We start from the raw sequence: 21,635 nt of genomic DNA, 5'->3' as shown, positions 1-21,635 counted from the left end.
AGGAAGCTCTTCGTACCAACTAAATGTTTCATTTACTGTATACCATCCCAGAGTCTTAATTTGTAGTTCCCATACTAACCTCCTTGCCTGATCATTAGGATCTAGTGTGTCAGTCACAAATGTTCTATAGGAAACTGGTAAACATCCAGGCACTGAGATCCCTGAAAGGCCAAGGCAGATTGGGGCGGAGTCTGATTTGCCCTCCTAGGAAAATACAGAGGAATATTTTTTCTCAGTAGTTAAAACTGGAGTTCCCCCCAAAATTCCTGTCACATTAGTCATAACTTTAATATGTTCTGGTTCAGTCCAGGTTACTGGGTGAACCATGGGAGGTTTAGGGACATATGCCCAATATGAATCACCATGAGTAGGAGCAGCTGAGAGTAAAAGTATACATGCAAGAAAAATATTAGCTAGAGAGGGTGTTTTTCCCACTGCTAGTACTATATCTTTTCCCTTTTTTAAGAGGACTGTCATCTGCTGCAGTGTAGGAAGGAGTATTGACTTGTTCGTTGTCATCATAGCAAGTCTTTTTATTTTTCGCTGCAGTCTCTTTATCTTTTTTTGGTTGCGATTTTGACGGCGAGGAGTGTCTGATGAGGCGGTCTGGGATCCAGATGGGAGAGTCCTCATCCTGTGGAAATACACAAGCATACCCTCTCCCTGAAGTTATAAGGGGATCTGGGCCTCTCCAGGCACCAGTTAATAAATCTTTTCATTTTACTAAAGGTTTTACAGTTTCCATTTTAGGATTTTAATGCAATTTCATTCTAGATATTTCTTGGTCATTAACATTCACATGATTTAATGTGAATAATGTATGACTTAAAAGATGATGCGGAGAGAAGTATTTATGAGCTTTCCTCAACTTGTGTATTTGTCCTTTTAAATCTTGATGAGCTCTTTCTATTATAGCCTGCCCTTGAGGATTATGGGGGATACCCGTTACATGCAATATTCCCCAAGTTTTACAATATTGCTTAAAAGCTTTTGAACAATAGGCAGGTCCATTGTCTGTTTTAATCTTTATCGGTTTTTCCAATAGATTAAAAGACATAATTAAATGCTGTAAGACATCTTTCACCGCTTTTCCAGTCCTTGCTGAGGCAGTGATTGCATGTGAGTAAGTATCCACACATACATGAATAAAACAGAGTTTTCCAAATTGAGGACAATGTGTTACATCCATTTGCCATAAATGTCCTGGTTTTAATCCTCTAGGATTAACTCCCATCTTTTGTACCTGTCTAGCAGGTGGACATGTATTACAATTCTTTACAATTTGTCTAGCCTGTTCCCTGGTAATTTTAAATTGGTACCTTAAAGCATTAGCATTTTGATGATGTAAGGCATGATTTTGTTCAGCTTCCAATACATTATTAATTTGGACAGGTCTTGTAAAATAATCTGCCATATAGTTACCATAAGTTAAAGGCCCAAGTAAAGACATGTGTCCCCGGATGTGTCCTATAAAAAATTTCTCTTTTCTTTTATGAATTAAATGCTGCATATTGCTCAATTGTTTCTTAATTTTTGTAGTGCCCGTTATTAAAGCTGTTTCAATAGTAGGAAACAGGCTGACTATATATTTAGAATCTGTATAAAAGTTAAACCTTTGTGGAAAATGTTGAAAAGCCAAAGTAACCGCAACTAGTTTAGTCTGCTGAGCAGATGTCTTATCAGTATGAGAAACTATAGGTGGTTTCCCTAATACCCAGACAGTTGCAGTACCATTATTTGACCCATCAGTAAAAATAGTAAAAGCTGTTTCCAAGGGCGTTATGGAGCATTTTTCGGGGAACAGTATTTCAGTCTCTTTAACAAATTCTAATACTGGATGTTTTGGCAAATGATATTTAATTTGTCCTGCATATCCTGTTAGAGCTAATCCCCAATTCTCATTTTTCTGTAACAAGTACTCAAATTGAGTTCTGGAATATGGAACTATTATTTCTTGCATGTCTTTTCCAAATTTTTTTTTCGATCTATTTTTTTCTTTTATAATTAATTGAGCTACCAAATCAGCATAAGATGTTAAAATTTTTGCTTGAGTATGGGGTAAATGCAACCATTCCAATATCCCAGACTGCCATAAACATCCTGTTGGAGTATAAGATGTTTTAATAATGAGAAGAGACCAAGGCAAGGTATAAGTTATTTGGTGCAATCTTGCTCCATTTAATTTTTCCTCTACTAATTGCAAAGCCTCTATAGCTTCTTTACTTAGGACTCTTTTTGATTTAGGATGTGAGTCACCATGTAACAAATTAAAGAGAGGACTTAACTCTCCTGTGGTAATTTTTAAGTATGGCCTAATCCAATTAATATTCCCTAGCAGTTTTTGAAAATCATTCAATGTACATAAATTATCTCTCCTAATCTGCATATGTTGGGATGCTAAATGCTGATCATAAATTTCATGCCCTAAATATCTAATTGGCCTATCCTTTTGAATCTTATCAGGGGCAATGATCAGTCCAAAATCTTCCAAAGACTTTATCAAGTCCACTAGTATTTTTTCCACTATTTTTTTATCTTTATGCCCCATTAGTATATCGCCCATATAATGAATAATATATGCATTCATATATTTTTCTCTAATAGGGCTTACTGCCATATTTACAAATTTTTGGCATAAAGTAGGACTATTTTTCATTCCTTGTGGAAGTACTTGCCATTCATAGCGTTTGCAGGGTTCCCTGTGATTAATAGAAGGGATAGTAAATGCAAATTTTCTGCAATCTTCAGGATGCAGTTTTATTGTAAAGAAGCAATCTTGCAAGTCAATTACTATAAGATGACATTCTTTTGGGATTGCTACCGGAGATGGTAATCCTAATTGTAATGCTCCCATGTCTTCCATGACCGCATTAACTGCCCTTAGGTCTTGCAATAATCTCCATTTTCCAGATTTCTTCTTAACCACAAAGATTGGAGTATTCCGTGGACTATTGCTTTCCTTTAAATGTCCTTTATTTAATTGTTCTTCAACTATTTCCTGAATGGCCCTAATTTTTTCTTCAGTAAGGGGCCATTGATTTTGCCAAACAGGATTTTTACCTTTCCAAGGTATTTTGTCTGTATATAAGTTTTTATCAATGGCCCCTAAGAAAAATACTGTTCATCAATAGGGACAGTAGTTAGGCTTAAATTTAAATTTTGCATCAAATCTCTTCCCCATAAAGTAAAAGGTAGAGAAGGTATCACATAAGGCTGAATATGTCCCTGATTATTTTCAAATGCCCAAGGAATAAATTCTGTGCTTTTTGCCACATTGGAAGCCATTCCCAGTCCTATTAAGGTAGATTCTGTTCTAGTGACAGGCCACGTAGATGGCCAGTCTTTGCCTGCTATGCAAGTTTTGTCAGCACCAGTATCCAGGAGTCCCTTAATAGCTTTTCCTTGTACTAATATGGTCAGGAAAGGCCTATCAGAAGTGATTCCCTGAGTCCAAGCTACCACATCTGAGGATCCCAATTGTCCAGTTCTTTTTTTCATTAAATTTGGATTAGGAGTATAATAATAAGGTATCAGGATTATTTGAGCTATTCTTTGACCTTTTCTTATTATAATTGTTTCTTTATTAGCTTTGCAAAGTACCTTAATGGTCTCTTTAGTATCAGAGTCCACAATTTCAGGGATTATTTCTATTCCCTTGTTAAAATTAGAACTTCTTCCTATTATAAGTCCAAAGATTCCCATAGGAAGCTCTCCTTTAACACTTGTATCCAAAACATTCACCTCATCTAAGGATGAGATCACATAGTCTTTTTGAGCTATTAAGTCTAGCCCTGCACTTCCCGGTGTCGCACGGGGTAAATTCCTTATATTAAAACAAGGAGCATCTGGATTAAGTAAACTCTTATCTACTAAAGAGTTCTTTTTTTCCTCTCTTGGAGTGGGGCTAAGAGGTTACCCCTCTCCTAGTTTTTTGATTCCTTTTCAGTCAGAGGAGTTCCATCTTTGTGGAACTTGGATTTACATTCATTTTTTCAATGTTTCCCTTTTTCACATCTAGGACATATTCCTGGGGCTGTAGTTCCTTTCTTTGTTCCCTTATTTTGCTCATCTTTAGGGCAAGCGTTTTTCCTATGACCTAGTTTCCCGCAATTATAGCAGGTAAAACTCCTTTCATTCTTTCCACCTCCATAGGTGGCCTTGATAAATTTAGAAATAGGGGTTCGATGCATGGCAGCTGCATATGCCATTCCTTGCATTACTGCTGGTGTGGCATCAGCACAAGCCTTGATATAATCCTGAAGGTTCCCCGTTTTCCTAATGGGCCTAATCAAGTCTTTACACAGAGCATTTGCATTTTCCCATGCCAGTTGTTTTAAAAGGAGGGAAGTCCCTTCACTAGGAGGCAACATCCTATTAATAGCTTCTTCAAGCCTAGCTATAAAGGCCTGATATGGTTCTTCCAACGTTTGTTTAATTCCTGCCAGCACAGTACCTGATCCTTCAGCAGGAGGAATAGCTCTCCATGCCGAAACAGCATTGGCCATAACCTCCTTAAGAACTTCCTTGGATAGTTTAGTCTGGCTTTCGGGAGTAATATATATTCCAGTTCCTAATAACATATCCAGGTTAGCTGTTTTTCCTTTTTTCCCTAATGGTGCCAAGGTAGTAGCCATAGATCTTCTGCATCTATCCTCATAATCCGTTCTCCACAATACATAATCTCCGGGAAACAGTACTGACTTAGCCGTCTGATGCCAGTCACTAGGAGTTAACCATTGACTTGCAATCAGGTCCAATACCTGAAGAGTAAAAGGAGCCGATGACCCAGCAGTCTTAACTGCCGCTTGTAATTCTTTCAAAGTTTTTAGAGATAAAGGCTCCCATTTTGGTTCATCATCATCTTGCCCTGCATTAATAACTGGGAAGCCAAATGTTATATCTCCAGTTTGCTTAGCTTCCTGTAATACGGCTTGAAAACCAATTGGAGGATGAGGCTTTCTCCTTACTTTAGGAACAGGAGGAGCAAATGGAGATGCTTTAGGCGAAGCAGCCATGACTGTAAAAAAGTCATGATCTCTGTCCTCTGGATACATCTCATCGTTATAAGCTTGCTCTTCATCAAACAAATCATCAGAATCTCCCAATTCTAGACCTAGAGGCTCTTTAATAGGCGGCTTTATTGTAGCTCTATATTTACAATCTTTCTCAGTCAAAATTAAAGGTTGTTCCTCAAAATTAGAGCATATTTCCTCTGTTAATAATTCTAAATCAGATTTTTCTGTTAATGCATCTCTGATCTGTAACCAGATAGGAAACATTTGCCTAGGTATTGGTTCCTCAGGATGATCAACAGCATACTTTTTCAAATCTTTACCTAACCTTTTCCAATCTGGTAGAGTCAGGGAACCTTCCAGGGGATACCAAGGTGCTGCCCTCAACATATACTCATAAAACTGAGAAGCAGTTTCATCTGAAATTCGTAACCCCTTTTCTGAGAGCATATGCCTCAGAATGGACAGGAACATACGCTTGCCCTTTGAGCCAGAAATCCCCATGATATTCTTGATTCCCTGCCCTTAACCACAAGCTTATCTGTGGCGGGTCTGCAGCACCCTGCGGCAGGATCCGATCCTTCCCTGATTGCCTTTTTGTGCTTACCTGTCTTCAAGTCCCTGTTCGGGTGCCACCTGGCACCGACCGGCCCGGGAGGTCAGGGCAAAGTCCGACTCAGGGTCCTTGGAAGATCTCAGGAGGGAAGGATTCGGCGCGACAGACAACACAGACTCAGTGAGTTCTTATGCTGCTGCAAAACTTTACTGTTTCAGTAGTCAATTTATACAGTCAGAAAAAACCATTAAGAGGAATTTGTAAGAGTGTCAAGATAGGTGACCATGTAGTACAGATAGTCATCAAACATAACTTCTAAGAAAAGACCATAAAAAGGTCAAAGGTTCAACTAAAAAAGGCTGATATTATCATAACAAGCGTGATCAATTAACCTTGCTTAACCCCTGATCAAGACCATAGCGGGACAAGTTCCAGATCGTTAGGCTCAGTATAGACATTCTTATGCTAATCTTGCCTTTGATTCCAAATGTTCTCAAAATGTTCTTTTTAGGCTTTATAACTTTTACAGACATCTGCCTCTGCTTTCCATCCCCTGTTCCTTTTACGCCATGTACTATCATAAGGTTCACTAACTTCATCAGCTACTTGGAACAGAATACGTTCCTATCCTGGGAAGATAAAGTAAAGCTAAATTTAGTGGTAAACTAGAATTATTTTGCAACTGATTACTTGAAAATATTATCAGAATTGTTACATATAGCATTTCTAAGAGCTGATTCAAGCCCAGTCTCAATGAATTGAATTTCCTCTATTGAGACATAATTTCTGGGAATGCAGGGCTTTCAAAGATGCCCCCATTTCTTTCCAAGAAGTGTGTGCAATCGCTATGAGACAAAGCAGAAATTCAAAAGTGAAACCAAGCCATCCGAGTTACCCCAGCCATTTCCTCATCCCAGGAGGCCCGAGTCTTCGCCTAAACAAATGTCCAGGCTTCAGAGCCTTATCCATCCCCTTGGAGAACTTCATGCTCCTACAGGTTTCACCAAGCTTGTCACAGGGCTGTTGCAGCCTGCGCAGCTGGCGAGACGGACGTGACATATATGTGTGCCTATATGTTTATGGCAACAACGATGGATAACTCTTCCATCTTGAAATCGCCTAGTAGAATATAATGTTATCTGTGACCATCATCTTGGTCGTCACATGATATTGGTTTAAAATAAAAGGGGGGAACCTTAGTCAAATAATTTTCATTTCCTTCTACACAAAATGTAGCATTTTGACCAATAGATGTTTGCCAGGCAGGAAGCACCCCTACTTTGGGCATGCTGGGATGGACCAGTATATTAAATCACCCAACTCACCTATCAGTGGACTTGGGGAGTGGCATGCATGCAGAGGGAGGAGGGAGGGTGGGATTGGGAAGGGAGGGAGGGGCTTATGGGGGGATGCAGAATGAATAAAATCTAATGGATGAAAAATTTTAAAAAAAGGGAAAAAAATAATTTAAGAACCTTAAATAACCTGAGTTATTTTAAACTAGTATGGGTTTTAAAAATTCTATTGTTTGCACTGCTTTTAAAATCTGGTTTTGATCTTTTAAACTATGGTTATGCTTTGTGAATTCTCTCCTACAAAAGGGGTGCTTTATTTTAATATTGCAAAACCAGGTTTTGAAAAAAATTTTTTTTGCTATTCACAAATTTATTATGCTTTCATTTAAGCAATTATATTTATGATTAATTTACTTTAAATTGTTATTGAACAGACAGCACCCATGTTTCAAGCCATGGAGTTATATTCCAGATGGAATCATGCCAATTTTCTGGAGGGTAATTTATTGGACATCACAGTTTTTAACATGGTAAGTGGTAGTGAAGGATACATTTTGGATAAAGTGATGAATTTTTAGTGAACATTAATATTTAGAAATGTATGTATCCCACTTTTACTGACTCAGATAAAATTTTTAAGACTATAAAAAATTTAAAGTTTATCAGGGATTTTAGACAAAGTTTGAAACAGATTCTCCATACTTTTGGGGAAAAAAAAAACTTTGGTATTTATTTTATTACTTTTACTAAATGAAACCAAGCCATATGATTTGAGCTAATCAGAAGAAGAAGAAAACAGGAAACAACCTAGGAACCTACCACAGAGGGCCTCTGAAAGCCTCTGCCCTACAGACTATCAAAGCAGATGCTAAGCCTGATGGGCAACTGTTGGGCAGAGTGAATGGAATTTTATGTAAGAACTGAGAAATAGTAAGAGCTGGAGAGGACAGGGTCTCCACAAGGAGAGCAACAGAACAAGAAAATTTGAACACAGGGAACTTCCCAGAGACTCATACTCCACCAAGGACTATTCATAGAGATAACCGAGAACCCCTGCACAGATGTAGCCCAGGGCAGTTCAGAGTCCAATTGGGCTACATAGTAATGTGAAGAGGGACTACCTCTGACATGAACTGACTGGCCTGCTCTTTAGTCACCTCCTTCTGGGGGGAGCAGCCTTACCAGGCCATAGTAGAGGACAATGCAGCCACTTTTGATTTGAACTGATGGACTAAGATCAGAAAGGAGAGGAGAACCTCCCCTATCAGTGGACTTGGGGAGTGGCATGCATGCAGAGGGAGGAGGGACTGTGAGATTGGGAGGGGAGGGAGGGGCTTATGGGGGATGCAGAATGAATAAAGTGTAATTGATGAAAAATTTAAAAAAAAGGGAAAAAATAATTTAAGAACCTTAAATAACCTTCAAAAGTGGAGGAAAATATGGAGTTAGTCAATTTACATGGAGCATGTCTCGCCCCTGGGGGCAATGGTCTCCTGAACCTACTCAGATCTCGGTCACCACCACTGCTAGTTCTAGAACTGATGCAGGATGTTCCAACGAGGGGGTTAAGGCTTCTCATAATATTTCTTATAAGCCCACACCTGTTTGTTTATATCCCTCATTTCTATTCATTATTAGCCAGATAGAGCCAAATAATTGTGGTAATGATACTTGTTTTTCTGCCCAATGCTATAATGCTAGTAAATTTACTGGCTGGTTACTCGCATGCCTCGCTGGGTGCCTGTGCCCATTGATGCCCTCACGCTATGACTCTCTTCAGACAGAGAAGGGATCCTGGAATTACAGCTGCCATTGTTACTGCCATCTCATTGGCTGCTGTGGGAGCTACCACCACAGCATTAGCCATGAGTCATACTGGGCAGACTGCTCAGACCCTGAATAACCTTTTAGCCAATGTAGCTCATGCCTTAGATGTACAAAAAGGAATTAATGCTCAACTAAAAGGATGTTTGATGGTGTTCAATCAGAGGATTGTCCTCGTGCAGGAGCAAATTGATACCCTATGGCAAATCGCTCAACTTGGCTGTCAATGAAAGTATGCTGGACTTTGTGTCACTAGCATACAACATGAGAATTTTGCCTGTGCTGCAAATCTGTCTAAACAATTGTCTAGCTATATTTTAGGTAATTGTACTGGAGAATTCGATACTATGATGGAGCAGCTGAAAGTGGCCATTGTCATGGTAAATTCTACCAGAGTGGACACAGGACTAGCCACAGGATTATCATCATGGATTGCTGCAGCCATGAATCATCTGAAGGAATGGGCCAGCATGGGAGCATTAGCAGGCCTTTTGGTGTTGGTTACCTTGGATTGCCTGTGGTATATATGCAAGATTAGAGTCTCACAACAGCGTAATGCAGCCATGACCATTCAGGCCTTTACAGCCATTGAAGCAGGACAGTCTCCCCAAGCATGGTTGGCTACCATAAAAAGCTAAAATGTTATGCTCAGGATGCGAGGCTAAGCACTGCACTCAGGGTCAGCTGCTTTGGACCCAGAGAAGAGCATGTCTGATTGCATACAGGTTGATGCCCCAGGTCCTGCCTCTGAGAAAAAGGTATAGGACGGGTCTGATGCTCTTCAGGTGGATGACACCTAAATGAACATCAGTACAAAGTCCAAATTTATTTCTAATATCAGAGATCAGACCTCTACTACTCTAGCCTGATGCGTTTAAACCAAAAAGGGGGAACTGTAGAGAGCTGCATAATACCGCGCCTTAAAGATGGAGCTGGTTTCCACCTTCCACCTTTCCGATGGTGAGTGCTCTCTGTCACGAACAACTCCACATTTGGCTAAGGCTGAGGATCTGGCTTGCTTCCATGTATGTGGACCTATTTGCATTGCCCACGTGGCATGCTGAGGTTGGCTACCCAGAGGCTATTTAAAGTGGACTGGCTTTACCCAGGGTCAGATGATTGTTCAAGGTTCCTGAATAAACTGCATTGAAAAAATAATAATAATAAAAAAATAAAACCAACAGTGTCATTTGAGAAAAAAATAAAAAAAAAAATTGCAGTTTGTTAGAATGTATGTTGTGGAGAGCTGTTTGTTTGTTAAAGCTGCTTTGTTTATCAAAAAAAAAACAAAACATGTTTCTGCCATGGTCTTCACCTTGAGACAGAAAAGAGTAAGTTTCACCAAGTTCCTTAAAACTTGTTCTAAGTCCTTGGAGTTTGTTTATGGAAAATTGGACCACCTTGTCTGCTACAGGGAAGTAATTAAAAAAAAAGGATTTGGCATTTTCAGACCTTTTTTTGTATTAATATAACTTGTTTTTGCTTTGTGTATAAAAAATCATAGGCTCCAGCAGGATCATGTCAAGATGGAAATGATTTTGATGAGTTTTTATGTCGACTGAAAAGCAAGGATGAGAGCAAGAGATATTTAAAAAGAAAAATAGCTTGTAGCCTGATCTGAATATGGCAGTGGCTAGGGTGTAGCTTAGCTGAAGGGGAGGGGACCTGCAACGTGGAAATTGCTGAGTGAAGGGGCTGATCAACCCAGAACAGAGTTATCTAGACTTCCAAGAAGAGAAAGACTAACCATGATCTGAGTCCATCTAGAATCAGGTCATGGCAGACTCCTCTGGGAGGAGACCCCCTGAGAGGTGATCCCCAGGTACTTCCCCTGCACCCAACACCCTAATCCCTCTTCGGAGGAAACAGGAGGCATCCAGCAGAATCTGCCATGGAACACACTGTCTATACCCCAGCCCCAGCAAGAGCTGTAGCTCCCAACAACAACAACAACAATAAAAAAAAAAAAACCTGAGATAAGGGCTGAGAAAATCCAATCCTTTCGGGCACTCCCCCAAGAATGAGAACACTACCATAACCCTGCCCAGGCGGAGCTGAAGGATAGAGAGGTGCACAGCAGCTCCACAGTGCCTGGACCCCAGTGCTGCTGACTGCTCCTAGCAAACAAACTTCAGCTCGGGATCTGGGACTGTGGTAATTCAACACATCCTGAGCCTCTCCCATGTCCAGCACAATAAGGTCTAGCACCAAGTCCTAGCACCGGCGGCCCCCGGCCCCTGTCAAAGAAACCCTGGCTCAGGATATGGGACTGAGAAGTCCCAAGTCGTCCTGCCACTCCCCTGAGAGCGCAACCATAAGCTTGCCCTAGCAGAGGGGAAGGACAGAGGGGAAGGACAGAGAGGCAGCCTGCCAAAGGACACAGCACCCCCTAACCAACTCACCCAGTGGCCCCTGGCAGAGTAACCTGAGTTCTGGATCTGAGGACACTCAACCCTACCTGGTACTCTCCAGGAATTGGCAAACATAGGTTCTAGCTCCAGGCTGCTTCTGGCAGAGAGATCTGTGCCCAGGAACTGGGGTTGAGGATACTTAACCCAACTCTTTCCCATGCTACTCTGGGACCAGCCAACATAACCCTTCCCTGGTGGAGGGGAAGGACAGAGAGGTCACACACAGGGAAGGTGGACACTGAGTCCTGCTGCCCCAGTGCCACAGAGATGTTAGCCTACCCCCGGATTTTCCACAGCAGGACCAAATCTGAGAGTACAGAGCAAGGGGAACCCCTGTGCTTTCCAAATGGTCCTGCAAGGGAGGGAGTGTGCCTTCTAGGGAGAGTTTGCCAAAGACCCAGGGACTCTCTACACAAACCAAAAGATGAGATTCCTGCCATGCACATTTTGATGTCATTATACCATTGTGATGTCCTAATTCCATTGTGAAATTATGCCATATGATATCATCATTGCATTGTGAGGTCATCATAACTTTGTGATGACATAAAAGCATTGTGATGTCATAATAGCATTGGCATGCCATGATGAATATTGATGGCATAATACCTCTTTGAGGTAATAGCATTGTGCTTTCAAAATATCAAAATTCCATTGGAATGTCCTACCACAATCATGTTGAAATAGAATTGTGATGTCATAATAATATTTTGAAGTGATCATGACTTTTGATATTATAATAGCTTTGTGATGTCACAGTAGCGTTGTGAAGTCATACCACCACTGATAAAATAATAGCATTTTGTCTTCATCATAGTATTGTGATGTCATAATAGCATTGGGATGTCAAAATATCGTTGTGATGTCCTAATGCATTGTGATATCATATTATTGTGAAGTCATAATAGCATTTATATGTCATAACATTGTGATGTTAAAATAGCTTTTTGATATCATAATAGCATTGTGATGTCATAACACCATTTTTAGGTCAGAATACCATTGTGATGTCAAATCATTTGATAACATAATAGCATTTAGATGTCATACCATTGTGTTGTCATAATACCATTTTAAGGACATAATAGCATTGTGATGTCATTATACCATTGAGATGTCCTAATATCATTGTAGATTCATACAGTTGTGAAGTCATAATAGCATTTTAATTTCAAAATTCCATTGTGAGGTCATTAAAACAATCATGTCATAATAGCATTGTTATGTCATCATAACTTTGTGATGTCATAATAGTATTATGATATCAAATTTCATTTTGATGTCACAACAGTCATCTCTTAATAGCATTGTGATGTCTTAATAGCTTTGTGATATAATACCATTATGAAGTCATAATACTATTGTGATGTCATAATAGCAATGGGAGGCCCTGATGTATTTTGATATCATGATGCCTTTGTGATATCATAATAGCATTTTGATGTCATTATACATAGTGATGCCCTAATATCATTGTGAAGTCATACCGTTGTGAAGGCATAATAGCATTTTTATATTTAATACCATTATGAAGTCATAATACCATTTTTAAACATAATATCATTATGATGTCATAATACAATTGTGATATCTTATATAATTGAGATGTCATAAAAGTATTTTGATATCATAATTGCATTTTGAGGTCATAATGAAATTGTGATGTCAAAATTCCACTATATTGTCATAATGAAAAAGTGAAATAATAAGAGAATTGTGATGTCATAATACCATTTGACTATCCTGACACCATTGTTATGTCATATTACCATAGTGATGTCACAATAGCATTGAGATGTCATGACACAATTTTTATGACATGATATATTTGAGGTGTCATAATAAAGTGTGATGTCATAATATAATTGTGATGTCATAGTATCAATGTGATGTCATAATAGTATTGTGATGTCATATCATTAAGTCATAATAGCATTGTGAATTAAGAATACAATTGTGATGTCATAAAATCATTTTAATGTCATATGAGCATTGTGATGTAATAATATCAATGTGATGTCATAATAGCATTGTAATGTCATAATAGAATGTTGATGTCATGATATCCATGTGATGTCATAATAGAATATTGAGGTCATAACCCCATTGTGACGTCACAATAGCATTGTGATGTTATCATAGCACTGTAATGTTGTCATACTATTATTGGTATAATGTTCTTTTGAAATTTATATACCTTACCCTTGCTCATTTAAATGCTTAATTTCCCCCCTCACTTTCTCTTTTCAATCCCAGATATTGCATTGTGATATGTATTCTAAGCATCTTGTCTTAACTTTGAGTAAACAGGCCAGAATAAAGCAATTAGCACAATTTTGAGCAATTAGAGAAGCCAGAGGGCAGGAAATGAGTGGGAAGGGAAAGGGAGCAGAGGTTGGAGAGCAGAGTGAGTGGAGAAATCTTGGAACAGTGTGGAGAAAATGAACCAGACTTAAGACTTCACAAAAAGCAAGGATAATGAGTAAAATCTAAATGTTAGGAAACTATGAGGACTATGAAGGTGTAGGAGGTATTAACTATTGACCAGCACTGTGTTCTAAGTAAACTAATTAAACCCAGTCTGTGTGGTGAATTGGTTATACAGCTAACAGCAAGAATTAATAAAAGATAAAACCATTAGTAAATTTTAATCATCCCCTACTACATACAATTGTGAAGCCATTATAACATTGTGATTTCTTTACACCAATGTGATGTCATATCATTGTGAAGATATAACACCATTGTGATGTCATATTAGTATTGTGATATCAAAATTCCATTGTGCTGTCATATCAATGTGATATCATAATAGACTATTGATTTGAGGTCATAACCCCATTATGATGTCATAATATCATTGTTATGTCAAAAAGCATTGTGATATCAAAATTCCATTCTACTGTCATACCAGGCAATTTAATTAATGAACTCTTGAAAGAAATATGTGACAATATTCCTAGACTAAGTGTCTTGGACACAGGAACTGTCATCTCTGGGTTGTGTGCTTTCAGCTGTGAGGAATGTAGGGCTGCTCAGACTTTCTCTCAAATAAGTTGTGTCCTACTCAGTATTCAGTGAGGAACCCTTCTGGTTTTGAGGTTTACTGTTATACCTTGGCCTTCAGGATAGAGTAATGAATCCCTGCTACATGCCTAGGATATAAGAGCAGCTTTGTTTCCTTCAGTGGTGCTCCAGATAAACACTCTAAACATAGTGTTTGTGCCAGTACTGCTTGTTGAGCAGAATCTTTTCTCCATTTTCACAGTCATTGCATAAGTTGTCAGCATATTATTCGTACTGATTATGTGGGAATTTCATATAAATTACATTACACTACTTTTCCATTGCTCCCACATTCAAATTCTTACACATGAGTCACAGTAAATTTTTATTCTTTAAAACACATCAATTGAAGTATGTGTTGTTCATCTACTCATTGGAACGTGATCAGCTTCTCAGTGCCAAGTCCCTTAAAGAAAACTGTGTTCATCCTTGCCAAAACCTGGCACCACCGAGAAGAAGAAGCCAACAGTCATAAAGCGTTTTATGCTTCATCGCTTTGATCACAGTTTTTCTTCTGTACTTATTATGATTTGTTCACTTTGTATCCCCTCTGCTGCCCCATCAGTCTTCTCCTTCCAGTCCCACCTAGGGTCCTTCTTCTACACCTATGCTTTTCTCTAATTGCCCAGGTAGGGGTGGTCCTCCTCCCCCTTCTATTTGACCCTAGATCATCAGGCCTCATCAAGGCTGGCTTCATCATCATCTTCTGTGGCCTGAATCTCAAGGCACTGTTCTCCTTGTGTCCTCAATTACCTCTATTTATGACACCATATATGCCTCCTTTCCTGCAGGCTTCCCAGAGCTCTGAGGGGAGAGAGAGTATAATAGAGAAATCCCAGTTCAAGCTAGGTGTTTTAAGGTCTCTCGTTCTTCATTATATGGGACTGTGGGTCTCTGTATTTAATCTCGTTTCATTCAGAAAGAAGCATCTCTGTGGATCCAAGGACATGCCACTGCTCTAATAGTTGAGGGCAGACAGCAGCACATTTTAATAACAACAGTTGGATTTGCTTGAAATTTTCTGTAGGATGCTCTGGCCCAACAACTCAATTAACTGCCACCCAATCCCCATAGTGAAACATTGGTATGGTCACAATAGATGGCCTATTGGAACTTTATCCACTACTATTAGAAGACCTCCTAATAAATGAATACATACCATATTTTTCTTTGTGTATTTTAGTTACTTCACCCAGAATGTATTTTTCTGGTTCCATCCATTTGCCTGAAAATATTGTGATGTCATTCTCTTAGCTGAATAATTCTCCATTATGGAAATATTCCACATTTTCCAAAGGAGATTGTCCGGCCTGTAATTTAGTCCTTGTAAGTTGCTGGAACTTTTAGCATTTTAACAACAAAATTATTTATAGAACATGAAAGAAAAATTCTCAACTTCAAATGAAATAACAAGAAACCCAGAATTGTTAAAAAAAATATACACAATAAAAGATCTTCTGGAGCTATTTCCATCCCTGATCAAGGTATACTATAGAGCAACATTAATAATAACTTCATGGTACTGGAATAGAAACAGAGGGGTGGATCAATGGAACCAAACAGAAGACCCAGAAATATACCCCCACAATTATGGACACCTGAGGTTTGACACAAATGCCAAAACCATTAAATGGAAAAAAGACAGCATCTTCAGATATGGTGCTGGTCTAAGTGGATGTCTACATGTAGAAAAATACAAATAGATCTATACTTACCATCCTGCACAAACCTAAAATCCAAGTGGATCAAAGACCTCAACATAAAACCAGACGCATTAAATTAGTTAGAAGAAAAAGAGGGGAAGACCTTAGAACTCATTGGTACAGGAGACAACTTTCTGAACAGAACACCATTAGCACAGGCTCTGAGAGCAAGTATCAATAAATGGGAAACTGAAAAGCATTATGAAACTGAAAAGCTTCTGTAAAGCAAAAGACACCATCATCAACACAAAACAAATGTGACAGATAGGAAAGTATCTTGAACAAGCCACTCTGTCATAGACGGCTAATATCCAGTATATATAAAGAACTAAAGAATCTAAAAAGTAAGAAAGCAAGTAATCTAATTAAAAACTGGGAACAGAGCTTAACGGAGAATTCTCCATAGAGGAATATCAAATGGCAGAGAAATACTTAAAGAAATGCTCAACGTCATTAGCCATTATGGAAATAGAAATAAAAACAACCCTGAGATTTCAACTTACACCCAAAAGAATGGCCAATATCAAAACCTCAACTGACAACATATGCTGTAGAGGTTGTGAAGAAAGGGGAACCCTCCTCCACTGCTGGTGGGAATGTGAACTTGTACAACCACTCTGGAAATCAATCTGGCTTTTACTCAGACATTTAGGAAGAGTGCTTCTTCAATATCCATCTATACCACTCCTAGGCATATATCCAAAAGATGCTCATGTACACAATAAGGACATTTCCACAACCATGTTTGTAGCAGTTCTATTTGTAATAGCCTAAAGATGGAAACAACCCAGATATCCCTCAACTGATGAATGAATACAGGATTGTGGTACATCTACACAATGGAATATTACTCAGCAATGAAAAATAGGGAAATCATGAAATTGGCAGGCAATGATGGGAACTGGAAAGGATCATCCAGAGTGAGCTCTCTCAGAAGCAGAAAAACACACACAGTATATAGTCACTCATATAGATATATAATATAGGGTACACTTATTAAAATCTCTACACCTAAAAAAACTAATCAAAAGGGAGGACCCTGACTAAAATTCTCAATCCCTGTCCCAAAAGGCAAAAAGGATGGACATCAGAAGAAATAGAAATCAGGGATCAAGTTAGGAACCCACCATAGAAGGCCTCTGAAAGGCGCTGCCCTGCATAGTATCAAAGCAGATGCTGAGACTTATACCTAACTGTGGGCAATGTGCATGGAATCTTGCATAAGAAGTGGTAAATAGTAAGATCTGGAAAGAACAGGAACTCCACAATGAGAGCAACAGAAACAGAAAATTTTAACACAGTGGTTTTTCCAGAGACTCATACTCCAACTAAATACCATGCAAAGAGATTACCAATGACCCCTGCACAGATGTTGCTCATGGAAGTTCAGTGTCCAAGTGGGTTCCATAGTAATGTAAAGAGGGACTGCTTCTGCCATGATCTGCTTGGCCTGCTCTTTGATTATCTTCCCCTGGGGGGGGAGCAGCCTTACAAGGCCACAGAAGAAAACAATTCAGCCACTCTTGATGAATTCTGATAAAATAAATTCAGAAGGAAGGAGAGAAATAACCCCACTATTAGTGAACTTGGGGAGGGGCAACTGTGGATAAGGAAGGTAGGATTGGGAGGGAACAGGTGGTTATGGGGGATACAAAGTAAATAAATGTAATTAATAAAATTTAAAAAATAAAAAAAATTAAAAAAGAAGAAATTCAAGAAAGCTCATTCAAGCAACTTGATGGCTCACCAAAAAACCCTAGATAAAAGAAGTAGCAGATACACCAAAAAGGAGTAGACACCTGGAAATAATCAAAGTCAGGGCTTAAACCAGTCAATTAGAAACAAATAAAGCCATTGAAAAATCAATGAAACCAAGACCAATGATTCTTTGAGAAAATTAACAAGATAGACAAACCCTTAGCCAAACTAACTAAAAGTCAGAGTGACACCATCCAAGTCAACAAACTCATAAATGAAAAGGGGAACAAAATTACAGACACTGAAGAAATCCAAACAATCACTAGTACTTACTTCAAAAGTCTATATGCCACAAAATTTGAAACTCTAAAAGAAATGGACAATTTTCTTGATCTATTCTACATACCAAAGCTGAATCAAGACCAGGTAAACAAATTAAATAGTACTTTATCCCCTAAGGAAATAGAAGCAGTTATCAAAATTCTTATATCCAAAATTAAACTACGACCAGATGATTTCACTGCAGAATTTTGCCAGACCTTCAAAGAAGAGCTAACTCCATTTCTCTTCAAAATATTCCACAAAATAGAAACAGAAGGAACACTACTAAACTCATTCTATGAAGCCACAGTCACCTTGGTACCTAAACCTCACAAAAACGCAAAAAAGAAAGATAATTTCAGGCCAATCTCCCTTATAAACATTGATGCAAAAATACTCAACAAAATACTTGCAAACCGAATCCAAGAACACATCAAAGATATCATCCACCAAGTAGGCTTCATCCCAAATATGGAGGGGTGGTCCAATAGATGGAAATCCATCAATGTGATCCACCATATTAACAAACTGAAAGAAAATAAAATATAAATGATAATCTCCTTAGATACTGAAAAAGTATTTGATGAATCCAAAACTCTATTCATGTTTAAAGTATTGGCTATATCCTGGAAACAAGTCACTTATATATACACAGTAAAGGCAATATAGAAAAAGCCTATAGCCGACATCAACCTAAACTGAAAGACATTTAAAGTGACTCTATTAAAATCAGGGAAAAGGCAAGACTCCCCACTCTCTCCTTATTTCCTCTGCATAGTTCTGTAAGTCCTTGTTAGAACAATAAGACAACTGAAGGGATCAAGGTGATACAAATTGGAAAGGAAGAAGTCAAAGTATTACTATTAACAGATGATATGTTTTTATACCTGAGTGACTACAAAAATTTTGCCAGGGAAAACCTACAGCAGATAAACATTTTCAGCAAAGTGGCAGGATACAAAATTAACTCAAAAAAATCAATAGCCTTTTTGCATACAAAAACCAAAAGGGCTGAAAAAGAAATAAGGGAAACAACACACTTATCAAACGTCACGAAAGACATAACATATATTGGTGAAATCCTAACCAATGAAGTCAAAGTCTTGTATGTAAAAAAAATTCAAATCTCTGAAGAAAGAATGAGAAGAAGATATCAGAAGATGTAAAGATCTCCCATGCTCAGGGCTTGGCAGGATTAACATTTTAAAAATGGTCATCTTACCAAAAGCAATCTACAGACTCAATGCAATTCCCATCAAATAACTAACACAATATTTTACACACCTTGAAATAAAAATGATCAACTTCATATGGAAAAACAAGAAACCCAGAATTGCTAAAACAATGCTCCACAATGAAAAAATTTTTAGGAGGTACCTCCATTTCTGATCTCAAGGTGACTATAGAGTAAGAGTAATAAAAACTGCATGGTACTGGCAAAGAAACAGAATGGTGGATCAATGGAACTGAAGAGAAGACCCAGAAATAAATCCTCACACTTATGGATTTTGACAAAGATGCCAAAATCATATAATGGAAAAAAGATAGCATATTCAACAAATGGTGCTGGTCTAACTGGATGTCTACATGTAGAAAATCTAAATAGATCCATACTTATCACCCTGAACAAACATAAGTCCAAGTGGATCAAAGATATCAGCATAAAACAGACACATTAAATCAGTTAGAACAAAAATTGGTGAAGAGCCTTGAACTTTTTGGCACAGGAGACAACTTCCTGAACAAACACCACCAGCAAAAACTCTAAGAGCAACAATAATTAAATGGGAACTCATGATACTGAAATGTTTCTGTAAATCAAAGGACACTGTCATCAAAGCAAAACTAATGCCTACAGATTGGGAAAAAAAAAAAAAAAAAAAAAAAAAAAAAAAAAAAAAAAAAAAAAAAAAAACTTCTCCAAGCTTCTATGTGACAGAGAAGTGATATCCAGTATATATAAGGAACTAAAGAATTTGAAAAGCAACAAATCAGTTAATCCAAATAAAAACTGGGGATTAAAAAAAAATAGAGATTTCTCCATGGAGTAATATTGAATGGCAGAGAAACATTTAAAGAAATGCTCCACATCATTAGCCATCAGGGAAATGCTAGTCAAAACAACCCTGAGATTTCATTTTACATCCATTGATATTGTGGATCACACTGATGAATTTCTGTATATTGAACCATCACTGCATACCTAGGATCAAGCCTACTTGGTCATAGTGAATGATATCTTTGATGTGTTCTTGTATTCGGTCAAAGACATAAAGTAGCTTAGTATGACCATAACCAAGCACGTCAAAGAATTGTATGGAAAAAAAAATTACGTCTCTGAAGAAAATATTAGAAAAAGATATCAGGAGATAGAAAGATCTCCCATGCTTATGGCTTCGCACGATTAACATAGTAAAAATGGTCATCTTACCAAAAGCAATCTATAGATTCAATGCAATTCCCCATTAAATTACAAACACATTTTTTTAATAAAACTTGAAAGAAAAATACTTAACTTCATACAGAAAAACAAGAAGCCCCGAATTGCAAATATAATCCTTTAAAATAAAATATTTTCTGGAGGTATCTCTATCCCAGATCTCAAGCTGTACTATAGGGCAACATTAATAACAACTGCATGGTACTGGCATAGAAATAGATGGGTGGATCAATGGAACTGAATAGGAGACCCAGGAATAAAACCACATACTTATGGACACCTGAGTTTTGACGAAGATGCCAAAACCATACATTGGAAAAATGATAGCATCTTCAACAAATGGTGCTTGTCTAACTGGATGTTTACATGTAGAAAAATGCAAATAGATCCATACTTATCACCCTGCACAAAACTACACTCCAAATGGATCAAAGACCTCAACATAAAACCAGACACATTAAATCAGAAGAAAAATTGGGGAAGAGCCTTGAACTTTTTGGCACAGGAGACAACTTCCTGAACAGAACACCATTAGCACAGACTCTAAGAGCAAGAATCAGTAAATGTAACCTCACAAAACTGAAAAAGGTTTTGCAATGCAAAAGACACTGTTATCAAAACAAAACGACTGCCTATAGATTGGGAAAGAATCTTTTCGAAGCCTATTTGTGACAGAGGGATAATATCCTTTATATATAAAGAACTAAAGAAGCTGAAAAGCAACAAATCAAGTAATCCAATTAAAAAAGGGGGAACAGAGCTAAACAGAGAGTTCTTGATAGAGGAATATTAAATTGCAGTGAAACACTCAACGAAATGCTCAACATCACTAATGATCAAGAAAATGCAAATCAAAACATCCCTGAGATCACACCTTACTACCATCAGAATGGCCAAGGTAAAAAACTTAAGTGACAGCACATGCTGGACAGTTTGTGGAGAAAGGGGAACTGTCTTTCACTGCTGGTGGGAGTGTAAACTTGTAACACTGCTGGTGGGAATGTAAACTTCTACAACCACTCTGGAAATCAACCTGGCGCTTTAACAGACAACTAGGAAAAGTTTTACATCAAGATTCAGCTAAATACCTGTAGGCATATATCCAAAAGAAGCTCAAGTACACACTAAGGACATTTGTTCAACCATGTTTGTAGCAGCATTATTTGTAGTAGCCAGAACCTGGAAACAACCCAATTGGCCTCCAACTGAAGAACAGATACAGAAATTGTTTAACCTCTAAACAATGGAATATTACTCATCAATAAAAAACAAGGAAATCACGAAATTTTCAGGTAAATTTTGGGAACAG

The 21,635-nt window shown here is 38.1% G+C and overlaps 1 protein-coding gene across 1 annotated transcript; it reads right to left on the bottom strand.

The window, feature by feature from the left end:
• Positions 1–3,992: 3,992 nt before the first annotated feature.
• LOC132651574 (endogenous retrovirus group K member 5 Gag polyprotein-like) lies at positions 3,993–5,516 on the bottom strand. The gene has a single exon (XM_060376816.1). It carries the CDS (start codon positions 5,514–5,516, stop codon positions 3,993–3,995), a length of 1,524 nt encoding a protein of 507 aa, XP_060232799.1.
• Between the last annotated feature and the right edge of the window lie 16,119 nt (positions 5,517–21,635).

Source organism: Meriones unguiculatus (assembly GCF_030254825.1).
Source record: "Meriones unguiculatus strain TT.TT164.6M chromosome Y unlocalized genomic scaffold, Bangor_MerUng_6.1 ChrY_unordered_Scaffold_23, whole genome shotgun sequence".
In the NCBI taxonomy this organism is placed as follows: Eukaryota; Metazoa; Chordata; class Mammalia; order Rodentia; family Muridae; genus Meriones; species Meriones unguiculatus.
The sequence above is the reverse complement of the archived record's forward strand: the minus strand, read 5'-3'. Positions and strand labels throughout refer to the sequence as shown.

Excerpts from the sequence above, each read along its gene's own strand:
- LOC132651574 (XM_060376816.1), bottom strand. The coding sequence starts at position 5,516 with ATGGGGATTTCTGGCTCAAAGGGCAAGCGTATGTTCCTGTCCATTCTG.